Source organism: Ptychodera flava, chromosome 21 (assembly GCF_041260155.1).
Source record: "Ptychodera flava strain L36383 chromosome 21, AS_Pfla_20210202, whole genome shotgun sequence".
Taxonomy (NCBI): Eukaryota; Metazoa; Hemichordata; class Enteropneusta; family Ptychoderidae; genus Ptychodera; species Ptychodera flava.
This window is the reverse complement of record NC_091948.1, coordinates 596061-613124: the sequence shown is the minus strand read 5'-3', so window position 1 is coordinate 613124 and position 17064 is coordinate 596061. Positions and strand designations below refer to the sequence as shown.

Here is a 17064-nt window from a genome sequence, read left to right as displayed (position 1 = left end):
CAGTTACTGTAACCATTGTGGGGTCAATGCTACATTTGATGAATTTTACATTCAGGTGTACATGTATACCTTTGAATGTGACGATGCTTAGGTGTGACAGGACCCTTGCTTAGACAGGTTAGGGTCAGGCTGTTGAACCAAAGAGGATTCTTCATTAAAGACATGTACTAGTCTAGGAGGCCACTTTGTTACTTTCATTAGATATATCATGTTGCTTAATCACCAGACAGTAGATATTGCACTTGTAAAAATCGAATTTTCTCAGACGAATCCACCCAACCTTTACATGGCTTTGTTAGTGTGCTTGATTAGAACTTGTGGTCTTTCCCTAGCCTTTAGATGGCAGATTATTTATCATATCATAGTCCTAAGACGGTGAACGAAAGTTCTGGACTTCAGTCATGGTCTGTATATTCATGTAGGAATATTTATCACTGCTGTTTTCTTATATTGATAATAAGTGTATATGTGAATGTAATGGGCTGTAACGTTACTTGAAACTCACTGTTAACAGTATTTCAGAACTCCCTGCTTTGAGCCCATCTGAGGTGTTTTCTCTTTAGCTAAATCTGATATCAAGGATAGCTGTAGTGTGACACAACCTTCTAGATACCACATTGGGCCAAAAGGCAGTATTAGTTGTACAAAAGCGTAGAATTGTCTATGTTATTGATAAATTTCAAATGTGAACATGTTGACATAACCACCCCAACTGCACTCAAGGATGTTTGCCAAGGTGATACTATGGCCATGCATGATTGTGCAATGCTACCACTACAGACCATATTTACCAGGATCTGGGACTGTGCTCCAGCCACGTAAATTTGGCATAAATTGTGTACATCATTAAGGATTCCGGTGCAGTTGAGTGTTCATGTAAGTAGACAATGATGACAGAAATATTATTTTCTATTTAATGTTCACATTACAAAATTTATTAATAAAATAATTTGAAAACTGTTGTTTGGTGTAATACTGCCTTATGACCCATGGATACCACCTACCCATATTACTGTATAGCCCAAACAAGGGACTATGAGGGTAGGTGACCATTTACCCAATGTCAGGAGGGCAAATGGTCTCCTGCCCCGAGGGTACATACATTCAGTCCCTTGTTTGACCTATGTTCTTATTACATGCAAATCTTACATAGTTTTCACTCCAAGTTTTTGGGTTTACATACAAATGACAATTACATGCTTTATTTCCATGTCAGATGAAAATCTGTTGAAAAAATAGAATGATTTTCATCATCAAATGGAGCATTGATATATTTAAAACGTTGTTATGCGGTTTATCAAATTCTTTATGCATAATTTTGTAAGTAATTCCTACATAAAACATGTAATTTTATCATTTTTAAATCCCTAAATTGTCAAGTTGAAAATAGTTCTGGTTCACTTTCAGTCAAATGATGACTGTGGCCGACCATGTCATCAACAAGTTACCATTGAATTCTATGGAGCACATGACGTTTGATATACAAGGCATGTAATAAATCATACTTCAGCACAGGGACAAATTCCATAGGAATGCATATTTAGGCTCAGAGTGTCTCCATATTTAGGCTAGGAGTGTCTCCATATTTAGGCTAGGAGTGTCTCCACATTTAGGCTAGGAGTGTCTCCATATTTAGGCTAGGAGTGTCTCCATATTTAGGCTAGGAGTGTCTCCATATTTAGGCTAGGAGTGTCTCCATATTTTGGCAAGGAGTGTCTCCATATTCAGGCTAGGAATGTCTCCACATTTAGGCTAGGAGTGTCTCCATATTTAGGCTAGGAGTGTCTCCACATTTAGGCTAGGAGTGTCTCCACATTTAGGCTAGGAGTGTCTCCACATTTAGGCTAGGAGTGTCTCTACATTTAGGCTAGGAGTGTCTCCATATTTAGGCTAGGAGTGTCTCCATATTTAGGCTAGGAGTGTCTCCACATTTAGGCTAGGAGTGTCTCCACATTTAGGCTAGGAGTGTCTCCACATTCAGGCTAAGAGTGTCTCCATATTTAGGCTAGGAGTGTCTCCATATTTAGGCTAGGAGTGTCTCCACATTTAGGCTAGGAGTGTCTCCATATTTAGGCTCAGAGTGTCTCCATATTTAGGCTAGGAGTGTCTCCATATTTAGGCTAGGAGTGTCTCCATATTTAGGCTAGGAGTGTCTCCATATTTAGGCTAGGAGTGTCTCCACATTTAGGCTAGGAGTGTCTCCATATTTAGGCTAGGAGTGTCTCCACATTTAGGCTAGGAGTGTCTCCATATTTAGGCTAGGAGTGTCTCCACATTTAGGCTAGGAGTGTCTCCATATTTAGGCTAGGAGTGTCTCCATATTTAGGCTAGGAGTGTCTCCACATTTAGGCTAGGAGTGTCTCCATATTTAGGCTAGGAGTGTCTCCATATTTAGGCTAGGAGTGTCTCCACATTTAGGCTAGGAGTGTCTCCATATTTAGGCTAGGAGTGTCTCCACATTTAGGCTAGGAGTGTCTCCATATTTAGGCTAGGAGTGTCTGCACATTTAGGCTAGGAGTGTCTCCATATTTAGGCTAGGAGTGTCTGCACATTTAGGCTAGGAGTGTCTCCATATTTAGGCTAGGAGTGTCTCCACATTTAGGCTAGGAGTGTCTCCACATTTAGGCTAGGAGTGTCTCCATATTTAGGCTAGGAGTGTCTCCATATTTAGGCTAGGAGTGTCTCCACATTTAGGCTAGGAGTGTCTCCATATTTAGGCTAGGAGTGTCTCCACATTTAGGCTAGGAGTGTCTCCATATTTTGGCTAGGAGTGTCTCCACATTTAGGCTAGGAGTGTCTCCATATTTAGGCTAGGAGTGTCTCCACATTTAGGCTAGGAGTGTCTCCATATTTAGGCTAGGAGTGTCTCCATATTTAGGCTAGGAGTGTCTCCACATTTAGGCTAGGAGTGTCTCCATATTTAGGCTAGGAGTGTCTCCATATTTAGGCTAGGAGTGTCTCCACATTTAGGCTAGGAGTGTCTCCATATTTAGGCTAGGAGTGTCTCCATATTTAGGCTAGGAGTGTCTCCATATTTAGGCTAGGAGTGTCTCCATATTTAGGCTAGGAGTGTCTCCACATTTAGGCTGGGAGTGTCGATTTAGGCTAGGAGTGTCTCCACATTTAGGCTAGGAGTGTCTCACCTATTTTATGCAAATGTGATGTTACATGCTTCTGTGAAGCATGATTTGATAACAGTGTGACTTTTTAATAGCAAGTCATTGCATTGGATTTGGTGAGAGGGCACTTGTAAAACTTCAAGATAAATTATGAATTTTTGGGTCTATCCATAAATAAGATAAGCATGAAAAAATGCTGAAAATACAAGCAGAGGGGCACCCTTCCACACCAATATTCTTCATGTGCAATCTGATCAGAATAAGATGAAGTAGGTTGCTACGTTAGCTCGTTCTTGCAGTTCTCGTTAACTGATCGGAAAACTCTTCCGATTGCTTGTTCTCACTGTCCTTGCTAAACTGATCGTAAAACCATGTCTGCTGATGATAACAGCAAAGGTGGAAATGTTGCCATCTCTACATATGTTTTTAATCAGATTGGTTGACAGTTAAAACAAGATTGAAAGATCCATTGGTTGAGGGCGCTCCTTTCCCCCCTTTACCTCTTGGGTAAATCTCAATCACCCTCAAAAAAATCTGCCAGATTGAGTGAGCAGTTGGTATGTACTGATACACCATAATAAAAAAAGATCATGATTGTAATCACATCCAATGATTAAGAAACTCTTTTCCAGTTTTATTTAATTCCTAGACAATTATTTTCATTGTTATCGCAAAGTCACAGGAAAAAGCTACAAACTTTTCGGACAATGTAATTCAAGACAAGTGTGAAAGTCAAAGAAAACTATACAGCATACAAGTATTGACAATAAAATACATCTAAGAAATAAAAATAGTAACACATGAATACCACTGAAAACTGGAGAAAACTACAACTTTCCTTTGTTATAACTGAAACTTAAAGGCAAATGTTGATCATTTGGTGCATTCTGGAAATCATATTATTATAATAGTAACCATTCACAGGGGGAGGGCCACTAAATAAAGATCAGGGTAACTGATGGAAAACATATAAGCCCTTTAAGAAACCCCCTTTCTCATAAAAAACGTATGGTTGTTTTGAACATTTTACACAATTTTCAATGTGTGAATATTGTTCAACAGTTGTATAATTTCAGTTTTGGAACACAGAAAGTTTAATTTTGGATGAGATTATCAATAGATCATTCAATAAAAAATTTTATACCTTACTTTACCTCACTTCTACTACAATGCAAGTAGCTTTATTTTTCTTCTGTTAATTATAAAATTTGCTGTAAGTCAATAAAAGGCACTTTACAGTATTTTAGAGGCAGGCGTGCAAAAAATGACCACGTTCCCCAAATAGAAGCACCAGGCTCAACGTGCCTATTTTCTCTATATATAACTTTTAGCATAACTTTAAAAATCATATAATTAATACAAATTACCAAAATATTACATGATTTATTGACTAGACCAGACATAAACTTAGTTGAGAAGACAAAAGTACTGTAAATGGCAGCGTGTTGGTTACAAAGCACCTATAGTCTACACAACCTAAATAATATCATAAGTGCTTGTATCATTGTCACTTCTACATGCATAGTAAGTACATACTAAAAAGTCTAGCTGATGCAATCCATAGTTGCTAAATTATACTATTTAAAAAAAACATAGTTGTCATCACTTTTTTGTCACATGGAAAGAGTCCCTTCCCTGGAAATCAGAATGAGTTCAAATCTTGAGGAAAGAAATGCAGAATGGAATTTTGAAATAAACAAGTTCAGTGGGTTGGTCAGGTTTAGTAATTATGATGAACCACACAAAAGTGATATTATTTTCTCAACTAGATAATTATATAATACTTTTATAAACAAGAAAACATGCATCAGTTTTGGCTGTACTTTTGAGCTGTTAGATTATTGAAATTATGCAACCATGGGGTGATTTCAGATCTAGTTTATTAAAGGGCAGAGATCAAAGAAACTCCCACTTTATATATTTTTATTCTTATTCTCTTAAATAACATTTGACCTCTCCCCTTTCCTTGTTCAGCAATCCAACTGTGCCTTAGGAAAGAATGTGATTAGGAACAAATCATACAACAGAGTGTAGTCACATGCAAAGACAGTACTAATACATCACAAACTCATATATGAAAAATCAAAGTTTTGCTGTACATCAGAAATTATAAAAAAAAGCACTTTGAAAAATTGGAGAAGACAGAGGAGGTAGTGGTAATGGCAGCGAAAAAGAAAGAGGACACAAAAGTCAATGACCATGGCTACAGTTTTGAAGAGAGATGTGTCACAGAGGATGGGAATAATGAAGAGAAACTACATCAAATTTATCGTGAGTCACATCCTTGGATTTCTTTCTAACAAAGCATTGAAAACAGACTTAGGAAGTTTAAGCTGGAAACTAACTTTTAAGATCTGATGACAGTCAAAAAATATCTCTTGGAAATCTATACAGCAATGATATGATTTTTTCTACCTTATTTGAGGACTACAAATCTTTCTACAGCAAATGTATGCAGGTCACATTGACAATATCTTATTTTGCATTTGGTTTTAGTCTGACCTCAAGCATGTGACTGCACTTCTTGTTCATTAACACTGGAAACATACTGAACTGAGCTGAGTATCTTTGAATGTAGCAGAGAATCTATACCTGTCGGAGCATGTGGTTCATCGATGACATCTGCAAAACTAGTACAAAATATTGATTAGGATCAGAATTTCAGGATAATTGAGGCAAAACATAATACTTGTGGCAACTGGTCATTTTAGGATGTGACCCAACACAGATGATAGTGTTTTACACATGGTGGCATTATACATTACCATGAATTAGTAACAACACAAATATACTGTTGTCATGGTGATCAGTAACCATGACAACAATTTATAAATTTTGTCATGCAAAAAAGATAATCTCATATCGAATAAAATGATCAAAAGTGATGACTTTTTCTTAAAAACACAAAATACATGATTATGTTCTCTAGATTGCTCACTAAACTACAAATCTTCCTAAATTTACAAAACAATTCTTTCATGATTTTTTTAAGAGTACATCCAACATCCAATTCTCCAAACTCTTATAACTGAGCAAAATGTAATCTAAAACAGTCAATACTACAGTTTACAAGAAAAATTTGAATTGAAATTGCTTGTCTGTCTAAATTTCAGAGTGAAATTTTTGTGTCGTTCCCACAAATGCCAGTTTCTGAATCAAAGCACTCTTAATAAACAACAGTCATGTCTGCTTTGATATTAGATATTAACCAACATTGAAATTGTAATACTAATTCTATTTTGCCTAATTCTATTTCCCATAAAACTTTCTGTTGAGCAGGAAAATCAAAAGGTTGACATTGACTTTAGCTCTGCCAAACATCTTCATGACTGCAACACCGTCATACTGCAGCTGTAGTAAATCCTGCAAGGGAAGATATAACAGATGCCATCCAATTGTCTATGCAACTTTGTATCAGTGGTAATGTCCACTTTGCACAGTTGTGTTGTCAACTTTGAACTTTGAACCATACATTCATCAATGATAAATTAATTGACACATGGAGTGAAGTCAATGGACACAAAATGATACTACAATGCCAATGACAGTATCTCTTACAGGTTTTATATGACTGTGTGATAAATTTGAAAGAGAGACTGTGTGATAAATTTGAATAAAAGAGATCTACAGTTCTTGTGCTCAAAGACAATGCAAATGTACAGTACTTGTACAGTCAGCTCGGTAACATCACTTCTTTGTGGATGATTATTTTGTTTTAGCAATTAGAGTGACTCTGTGGTCATCAATAGCCTGTGTCAATATACTACTAGTGATCACTTGAATTTTAGCTGTACTTTTTACAAGTACAAATCCATTCACATGTGTTTTACTCCTCTGCACTTATGCAAAAGTGTAGCATTAGACACAAACACATTCAAATAGTATGGATTTGGTGACACAACAAATTTCCATGATAATTTTTATATCCTACGCATTCTGTCCCAATGCACACTCATGCATAAAAAAATAGTACTGCAATGTCATCTTACTGAGATTATGTTAAGGAAAGTATATCATGGCAAAAGAATTCCACCTCTGATTTGAACTCTGATCCAGTCTTATTTGAACTTTGACCTCACCAATCTGATTTGAACTCTGATCCAGTCTTATTTGAACTTTGACCTCATCAATCTGATTTGACCTCTGGCCCAATCTTATTTGAACTTTGACCTCAACAATGAAGCACTTACCTGGAATACCACTTCAACTTTCTCCATGCTAACACCCATAAATTTGGCTGAGATTGCGAAGGTGCCAGGAACATCTGTCGTACTGATTTCAAACATTACATTTTTAAATCTGAAGGGTGAAGAAAGACAAGAAACATGAAATCAAATTAGAAATCAAGAATTTCACATTAAAATCCACACAATTTGGTTATCATGTCATGTTATTTGAAAGGCAGAAATACACATTTTAAATTGCAGACCAATTAACATATATGCAAAGGTACATACTGTGTTTTACTATTAAAAAGTGAAGTAAGGTTGCCTTGATTATTGCTTGATTTCATACATGATAACACTGTGAAGGTTGAGTTGGTTTTCAGAGAAGACTGATTATCATGATAAACCTTTGTAAATCTCAATCTCCTTGGTCATGCTGCTGTGACATTGAACTCTTGGTCTGTATTTTAACAATGTCCACAACAACAAAACTGTCACAGACTGTCTTTGTTATATGTCACATGTGTCAATATGATGCTATTTGAAATCTCACACTTGTATTAAAAATTTTGAAATGTGATCACTTACTGGCTTTCTGACAACTCTTCAATTTCTAAAATGACACCTTTTTCATGCAGTTTAGCAGCGCTGTATTTCTGAGAGGCTTGTATCCTGGCTGCATCACCACCTGCGAATGGATTCTTGGCTTTCTGTGATTTCCTGAAATAAACAATGGAGCATCACGGTTAATTGCAGGGAAATAAACTTTTAAACTCTTATGTGATCCTGCTGAAAGGAGCAACAGATATACAGAAATTATCAAAATTCACCATTTAGACAGCTGGAACATTTCAAAAATTTTACTGAAAATTGCTGAAAGTTTACTTGAAATTATAGCAATTACATGTGACTTCTAACTTGGCCGAGACCAGTAGTCACCAAGGAAACAACCTTCAAAGCAAGGCTTGCTTACACTGTACACCAGTTGTGGTTTATGCGATATGAAATGTTTTAAATATATAATCTGTGAGTATTAGTGTACAACTGATTAATTTCTGTGCTAAATCGGTAATTTATACGTTTTAACATTAGAAGGGCTTCAAGGTACACAGTTGCTGTTAAGGAGTGTCTCAATGTCTTTGAATACCTAAAACTCATTCATAAACTAAAATAATGCTGATCACACATGATGTGAGAATCAAATACAATCTTAACTGTATTGTATGCTGACAGTTTTGATTTATCAGAACACACAGACCAGCCTTTCTGCTCAGTATCATACATTCCTGGTAAAAAAACATGTATTTCTGGAAACTTTGCATCATTTTGAGGAACTGTGGAAATTTCTTTGCATTAAAGTGGTATCTTTTAATGTGAACCAAAACATTTGCTTGAGTCACAATTAATTTGTTTGCATTGTGGAATGTCATATTGGCTTGGGTCATATTGCTGTTCCCAGTAGATACCAGATGTGTCTGTATCTATTTTGTCTTGTCATTTTTGAAAATTGTTGGTGAATTATCAGTTTTCTAGGCCTGTCCAGGACTAAATTTCATTTTCCAGGACTTTTCCTGGAATTTCCAAGAAGCTTTGAAATTCAAGAACTTTCCCGGAGTGTACACCACCCCATAACCACTGAACTTCAGTAGAGCTCTATTGTTTTTCTGTAGCATGGCTAGTCCTTATCATAGCATGAAATGGCAATGAAATGGTTAAGGCTCTAATATCGTCACAACTTACTTTCCTTTCCGTTGTAGGTTATCCAGACAAGTTTTGATGTACTGGTTGTAGTAGTCAATCTGTTCCTGGTAGAAGCTGGATTTGTGTTCCAATCCTTTCAAAGTGTTCCTCAGTTTCATTATCTCCTGCTTGCGTCTCTGACGATACTTTCTCTGGTTCCTTATGTCCTACAAAGTGGAAAAATGTCTCTGATGATGGATGAGGAAGATATGTGCAGCCTTTACACAGAAGAGAACTGCTAAGTAAACTTCTTTCAGTTACTGTACATAAGTCATTTGTTGTCAAAGATGCTGCAGGGCTCGAACTTAACGGTTGCCCGCTTGCCCGGGGCAACTAAAACCTGACATCGGGCTGGTAAAAATAAATTACACTTGCCCGGTCGGGCAAGTGATAGACTTTGATCAAATTTACATGTTCTGGGAATAAAAAAACTCAAGAAACTTTGTGGAACAATGTTCGCTATTATTGAGTTTCAATTAACTGAAACGGGTATCACAACCGACAAGCCGGACGTCAACATTCAGAAAGTGATATCCAGTTGTTGTCTTTCCTCCCTCGGGAAGTCTAATTCAGTAACGTATTACTTGCACTTGTTTGTCGCTAGTGACTCCCAGGGGGTGTTGGTCAGTAATATCAACAGCCACTTTGCACGTGGTGACCTGACTGAGACAACGCAGACTGTACGTCATAGCGAAGCAAAGCACCCTGTTTTCATGTATAATTTTGAAATCTACGCCAGATAAAGTCACAGATTCCGGAACAGGATCTGTGTCAGGGGATACAGTACAGGTTCAACCGGCTGGCCACTCAGAAATCGTCGGTGATAAAGCTAATGGAGCGATCGAAGCATCGAGTTCAGTGGAAAGTTAAGTGAAGAAGCAGAAGTGCGATATGTAGGCCTATATGAAAGGAAACGACAACGGAAGTTTCAAAACTTCAGGAAAAGAGATTTGCTGATGCGAATATCAATTGATGGGCCACCCCTTCAGCTATATGACCCCAATCCTGCACTAGAATATTGGTGGATGAGTGGGCAGAGATCACGAAGACCAACACTAATGGATCGTAAAAATTAACACGATTATCAATACAGACAAAACAGAACTTGCATTGATATGATGCTGTCGGCCACATTTTGAGATTGCTTGGTCTTCGTGATCTCTGCCCAAACAATGTAAACAGACCAAAAAAAAATCGGGCAAGTAAGTTTGTTCATCGGGCAAGTAAAATTTCTGGAAACTTGCCCGCAGGGCAAGTAGGTAAAAAAGTTAAGTTCGAGCCCTGTGCTGGCAAATTATTTTTGGATCTGACATCTTCTTGCTTTGATTGAACACTGCTCATATTCAAGTGTTGCAGCAAAGACGAGCCCTTGCGACAATGTCCCCAAAACGGAACCCGCTGTCCCGCATTCTCGGGCACTGCGGGTCACCTCAGGCGCCCTCAGGAGTTGAACGAGTTGACTGTGCTTAATGGATGTAGTCTGCAAGTAATATCAATTACTGTTATAACACACCTCATCCGCAGTCTGTATTCTAATTTGCCAATTGATAGTCACGTTGGATGTGTTCTTTTGTGCTGATCCACGTAAACGACGTCATCAGGCATCATTTGTCGGAACTGTTGCCTGCCAGGCATCAGTTCCGAAAAATGATGCCCGCTGACGTCAAAAAAACATTGGCGCATGCACGAACTGGAATGTAAACAAAGATGTCGTCTGCGGCCGAGCGAAACGATAGTCGAGAAATTTCTCGGTTTATCCTACTTTCTGAAGAAGAACTGAATGCTCTGGTTTCCAACAAGGACTCGAAACAAACGAAAACAATAATCAACGGTGCATTGAACGTTTTGCAAAAGTATTGCGACCCTGTCGGGAAAAAACTTTTTTTTGCCGAACCACTTCAACATATTACATCATTCATGCAACAAGTTTTGTGTATAGTACGTTCTTATGCATGGCTACAGATGAGGTGTGTTATAAAACACATATTGACTGGCCATGAGGGCGACAGCATACGTCTTTAACCCCTCGGGTCTGTAAGTCACCCCCAAAGAAGTAAAATCGGCGTTTTTGGGGGTGACTCACAGTCCCTCGGGGTACAGACGTATGCTGTTGCCCTCATGGCCAGTCAATATGTGTATAATGATGGCCATTGTTTTGCATGATTATTTTGAGGCTTATATTTATGTACTTTCGAAGCTGTGATTAAAAGTAACAAAAATGTTGCACTTGGTTGTAGTCCGACTCAGCTCTGATTGGAGGCACATACGGTACACTGTTACGATTGCCTGAAATTAAAGCATAGCAACGCAGTCCCGGTAGCTTGAGTTTTGTTTTGTGAAACTAATTTATGATAAAAAAGTACAAAATTTGATTGACAAGTGACTCATGTTGTCACCAAAATGTGCAAAATGTAGAGGGACACAGTGTCCCCTGGTTTAAAATTCCTGGCTGCAACACTGCATATTCACAACATCCATTGTGGCAATCACAGACGACTATGACATTGTGGTAGAGTGAAAAAATAGCGTCAATGACACTGTAGCTCCCATCCTGGACTATTTAGTGTATGTATATTTGAGGTCAAAGGTCACTGAGGTCACGTGACATTTTGCTAAGTTATCCCTATATACCAAAAATCAGACCTCTAGCTCTATTGGCTCGCTCAAAATTAGATATGTGCATAATTAATGAGGTACAATATGTGGCGTCATAAGCTGTCCCATCATACCATACATGAAGGCTGTAGCACTTGTGGTTACTGAGTATGGACAAATATGTATATTTGAGGTCAAAGGTCACCGAGGTCACGTGACATTTTGTCAAAAAAATTGTACTGCTAAGTTATCCCTATATACCAAAAATCAGACCTCTAGCTCTATTGGCTCGCTCAAATTAGATATGTGCATAATTAATGAGGTACAATATGTGGCGTCATAAGGTGTCCCATCATACCATACATGAAGGCTGTAGCACTTGTGGTTACTGAGTTACGGACAAATATGTATATTTGAGGTCAAAGGTCACCGAGGTCACGTGACATTTTGTCAAAAAAATGTATTGCTAAGTTATCCCTATATACCAAAAATCAGACCTCTAGCTCTATTGGCTCGCTCAAAATTAGATATGCACATAATTAATGAGATACAATATGTGGCGTCATAAGGTGTTCCATCATACCATACATGAAGGCTGTAGCATTTGTGGTTACTGAGTTATGGACAAATATGTATATTTGAGGTCAAAGGTCACCGAGGTCACGTGACATTTTGTCAAAAAAATTGTTTTGCTAAGTTATCCCTATATACCAAAAATCAGACCTCTGCTCTATTGGCTCGCTCAAAATTAGATATGTGCATAATTAATGAGGTACAATATGTGGCGTCATAAGCTGTCCCATCATACCATATATGAAGGGTGGTAGCACTTGTGGTTACTGAGTTATGGACAAATATGTATATTTGAGATCAAAGGTCATCAAGGTCACATGACATTTTGTCAAAATATCTGAGATATCTGCGTGAACGGATGGACTCACGGATGGACGAACAGACGGACATGACCCAATCTATAAGCTCACTGGACTTCATCCGTGGGGACTAAAAATTGTGTCACTGCATCCTTTTTGCAATATGAATACGATGAGAAACTTAATTTTTATTTTTCGTGGCCTTATACATGGGAGTCTATGGAGATCTGCCTTATACATGGGAGTCTATGGACGTGTAAACTAAAAATATGCAAATTTCACCACGATTTGCCCAAATTTGGGAAAGGTCACTCCTATGCACTTCCATACCAAGTTTCAAATCAATCGGACTTGTGGTTTCAGAGCAGGAGATTTTTTGACCAAAAGTGGGAGAAAATTACAAAAAAATTCATGAAAAATAGCAAGTCCAAGATACTGACCCAAGATGTGCACAATCATTTCATGTCAGCCCAAAGTACTTACATGCTAATTTTTCATGTAATCTGCTCAGTGGTTATTGAGTTTTTTCAATTTTGACTGTTTTTACATTTTTTCACTTAATTTGCATATTTTTGGCAATGACAACTTCATTTGAACAAAATCTCATCTACAGCCCATCATCCGTGTACACACCAAATATCAAGATGAAATGTACAGCGGTTTTGGAGTTTTTGATGTTGACGGACAGACATACAGACATACAGACATACAGACATACAGACGTACAGACATACAGACATACAGACATACATACATACAGACATTTCCCTAGCCTATAAGAATAGCTTCCATTGCCATATATACATATGGCTATGGGAGCTAAAAGTTAAAAGCAACCAGGCTACAACTCCAGTCTTCATGCCCTGAACCGTATCAACTATTGAGTAGGTCAAAGGTCAGAGGTACATGTCAAAATGGTTCCGTCACAGACATATTGAATTAGCTTTCATTATATCCATCCTTACACTAAAACATCAAATCAATGCCTCTGTCATATCATACTAGCTTGAAATAATTATATAATTTGCTGACATGCCCATCGTCCGTGTCAGGTTTTGCATCCACATGGAGCTGCTGGTCAAACAACCACATGTTGGATGATTGAGCATGTGCAGGTGCAGATCAGGATATACACTGCATTATTTTCAACATTTACAGTGTGCGCATTGGTTGGACAATGTCAGTGCACCCAGTAACATGGACATGCATAGTGCACCATAGACTCCAGTATTTCAAGCCCTGGCTCAAAATTCTGTCCTTGTACTCGTCTTTTTTCTCTGTTAAATTGTCATATAAGACAGATGAAGATGGACCCTTACCTGTACAATGGCATTGATGATAGCTTGGTAGTTGTCCTGCTTTGATACCAAACCAGCTTTCTCAAGAATGCGTAGATTATATACAATTTTCTTCTTTTTCCCTTCAAGAGGCAACCTGCCAGGAAAAATACCAGTAGGTCACCACAATCAAAATCCATGATGAAAGCCGTGATTAATTACAGTATTCTATTGATGTTTACCAGATGAATAGCTGAGCAGATATATGTATCATATTTATATTAAGTCTAAATAGCATGTGCAGCATCCTAAAATCTCAAAACTAAATTGACACATGTATTTGTCTAACAAAGATCATGATTTTGACAGTTGTTTTCATTTCTTTCTTAAAAAGCTAGTTTATTTGTGAGCTCTCAGTGAATTTGAATACGAACAATCTTCTCACCTGCTGTCCCCAAAAACTGAAAGAGATCTTTTCAGATTTCCTTTCTTATCAGCTCTTTCATCTCGTGCCTCTCTCTTCTTTACCATCATTTGATGAGTCTCTTCCTGTAATGTAAACATTTCAGAAACAGTCAAGTGTCATCACATCAACGTTTTTTTTGTATATGAGATCATTTTGTGCAGCAATTGTAAAAAGTTTAAAACTAGTTTTAGTTTGGAGCTTATTCAAATGTTTTCTTATAAGATGAAACTCAAATTCCTGGCTTAATGATCACAGGTTGTGGTTTCCATTCAACTACCCTTGTGTTAACAGCTTCTTAATGACTAGTGATAAAATAATTTCTGTTTCATTTGTGCTTTCTTCAACCTGTATTTGTGTATCGCTTGTGATTACCTGTTCATCTGTAGCAGGTATGGATAACACCTGGGGTAGTGTATCACCTGGGTTGCAGCCAATCACATCGACTATAAGACGTTTCGTTCTGAAAAAAAAAATTGTAAATAAATAGGAGATTAAACTATGAGTATAACAAGTGTTGAAAAATAACCAATAGAGACAGTAATTGACCAGCCTTCACTCTGTACTGTATTTACAACAAAAAGTTGATTACAACAACTTTCAAACTTGAATTTTTTTTAAATATACCTAAAACACTTCACAAATGCAACATATACAAAAAGCTATGAAATAATTATCATTTTTTTTGTTATTAAAGATATTTCACAACAAAGAACAGGTTACAACTCACCTGATATACATAGTTTTCACGTCTGTGTCATCCTCGGCCATCATTTCAAACTTGTTGTTCAAAGTCAGTGAGATCTCCACTTTTGCCATGTTTTTCATGAATGTCTGTATGGCTGGGTCATTAGGATCACCGGGTAACTCCCCTGAAATGAACAAACCATCAAAATCAGATTATCAGTCACACGCAATGTATAATGTACAATCCATTGGTCTGTCTTCATTGTGGTTTTAACCCTTTGTCTACAATGGTTTGGTCCAATCCTAGACTTCTCCTTGGCAAAGTTGGACCTCTTACAGAAAAAGCAATGAAAGCAAGTTGATGTCATGAGTTCTGATAACACGCTACTATGGGACTTGCGTCACTGATCAGGTATTTTCTCTAGAAGCCAACAGAAAGAATGTAGAATTTGCACAGCTGGGGAGTAGAGGGACTGAATGCACAACAAATCACTCAACTGATTACCAAAGAACAGCGCCACCAACGTCATGCAACTTATTTTCAAAGAACAGTGCCACCAACATGAGAGGCCGAAGTTTTGCCTTTGAGAGTTTAAACTCACCAAACATGGATCTTTATTACAATCAAATAATTTTGAATAAACTGCATGGCCGGTTATACTTGGATAAACATTATATATTCATGGAGAAGTGTATGTATTATTACTTACCAATGAGATGTTCAATGCTTGGTTGTTGATCACCAAGGTCATCCAGGAGTTCATGTAGAGAATCACTGGCATCAGGAGCAATGGCATCCACATGTTCAAGCAGTAGCTACAAAGTGTTACAAAGTATTCAAGTAGTAGCTACAAAGTGTTACAAAGTGTTCAAGCAGTAGCTACAAAGTGTTACAAAGTGTTCAAGCAGTAGCTACAAAGTGTTACAAAGTGTTCAAGCAGCAGCTACAAAGTGTTACAAAGTGTTCAAGCAGTAGCTACAAAGTGTTAGAAAGTGTTCAAGCAGTAGCTACAAAGTGTTACAAAGTGTTCTAGTAGTAGCTACAAAGTGTTAGAAAGTGTTGAAGCAGCAGCTACAAAGTGTTACAAAGTGTTCTAGTAGTAGTTACAAAGTGTCTTTTTAATATTACATAGTGCAAAAAGTGTCCCACATGAAAACAATTCAAAAGCTATTCTTATTTCTTAATTTGACGCACTTTACATGTAACTATTTCGGCAAAATTGAAAAATCAAACTACAAAATATCAGAATACAACTGCTGGTTAAATCTTCTCATTCTACACTATGTAGAGCCTGCATACACTGACACTGTGACTTCACCGTTTAACAACAATGGTTCGACCTAAACCTAATTTTTTCAATGGTGATTGTGGACCTGTTTACATGAATTGTGGGTGAACAGGTTAAACTTATCAAGGTATCAGTGATATCTTATTTCATCAGTGTGAAGTTCAAATCAACAAGACATACACTACAGAGTAGACATTGATAACAAATTTCAGTACATCATCAACATCTTGTCATGAAATACTCACAGCGTGTGTATCGCAGATCTCTTGAGCTGTGATGTAAATCACAGGCTTTGTCGTGGTTGTGAAATCAGTGTATTCGTCCATGTTGAACTTGGCTTCAAGGTTTGGAACTTGAGCTGCTGCTGCAAAGTACTGCCTATAAATATCCACAAAACATTAAAAAATATACATTTAAGAAAAAGTTGCTGATAACCAGGACCTGTCTGAAGTTGAAAGCATAAGAACTTTTTCACACAGTGTTCATGCTAGTAGAAATGGTGCATTTGACTTGGACGGGTGTTAGAAGAATGGTGAGCTGAGTTGTTCATGTTATGTTCAGTAGTCAATTCCACAGACCGTATGTAGTGATCTGGAGATGGCAACATTAAATGATGAATCAAAGACTGCAGTGATCTGGATATGGAGAATCAAAGATACTCACCTGAACTTGATATGTGATTGCGTGATGTAATCATTAAGTGAAGACATGTATTCACTTTCTCCTTCAAACTGAAATATCAAAATTTGAGAATTGCCAAAGATTAAAATGAATGCTTGTAATTATGTTTAACATCACTGTTTGAGAGTAAAAGTTACAGCATAACGTCTGCCACCACCACCATGTTTCAAAGATT

General features: G+C 37.5%; 1 protein-coding gene across 2 annotated transcripts in view; it reads right to left on the bottom strand.

Moving 5' to 3' along the window:
• Window positions 1-3724: 3724 nt before the first annotated feature.
• LOC139121047 (ras GTPase-activating-like protein IQGAP1) overlaps window positions 3725-17064 on the bottom strand; it is a 91751-nt gene continuing 78411 nt past the window's right edge. For both annotated transcript variants that reach the window (XM_070685639.1, XM_070685637.1), the window contains 11 exons: window positions 16872-16939; window positions 16454-16586; window positions 15630-15735; window positions 14963-15104; window positions 14608-14695; window positions 14215-14318; window positions 13812-13926; window positions 9026-9192; window positions 7874-8005; window positions 7310-7418; window positions 3725-6482 (listed from right to left, as the gene is read on the bottom strand). In XM_070685639.1, the coding sequence (XP_070541740.1) occupies window positions 6369-6482; window positions 7310-7418; window positions 7874-8005; window positions 9026-9192; window positions 13812-13926; window positions 14215-14318; window positions 14608-14695; window positions 14963-15104; window positions 15630-15735; window positions 16454-16586; window positions 16872-16939 (1278 nt within the window). In that variant the 3' untranslated portion in view covers window positions 3725-6368. The remainder of the gene's footprint in view (window positions 6483-7309; window positions 7419-7873; window positions 8006-9025; window positions 9193-13811; window positions 13927-14214; window positions 14319-14607; window positions 14696-14962; window positions 15105-15629; window positions 15736-16453; window positions 16587-16871; window positions 16940-17064) is intronic.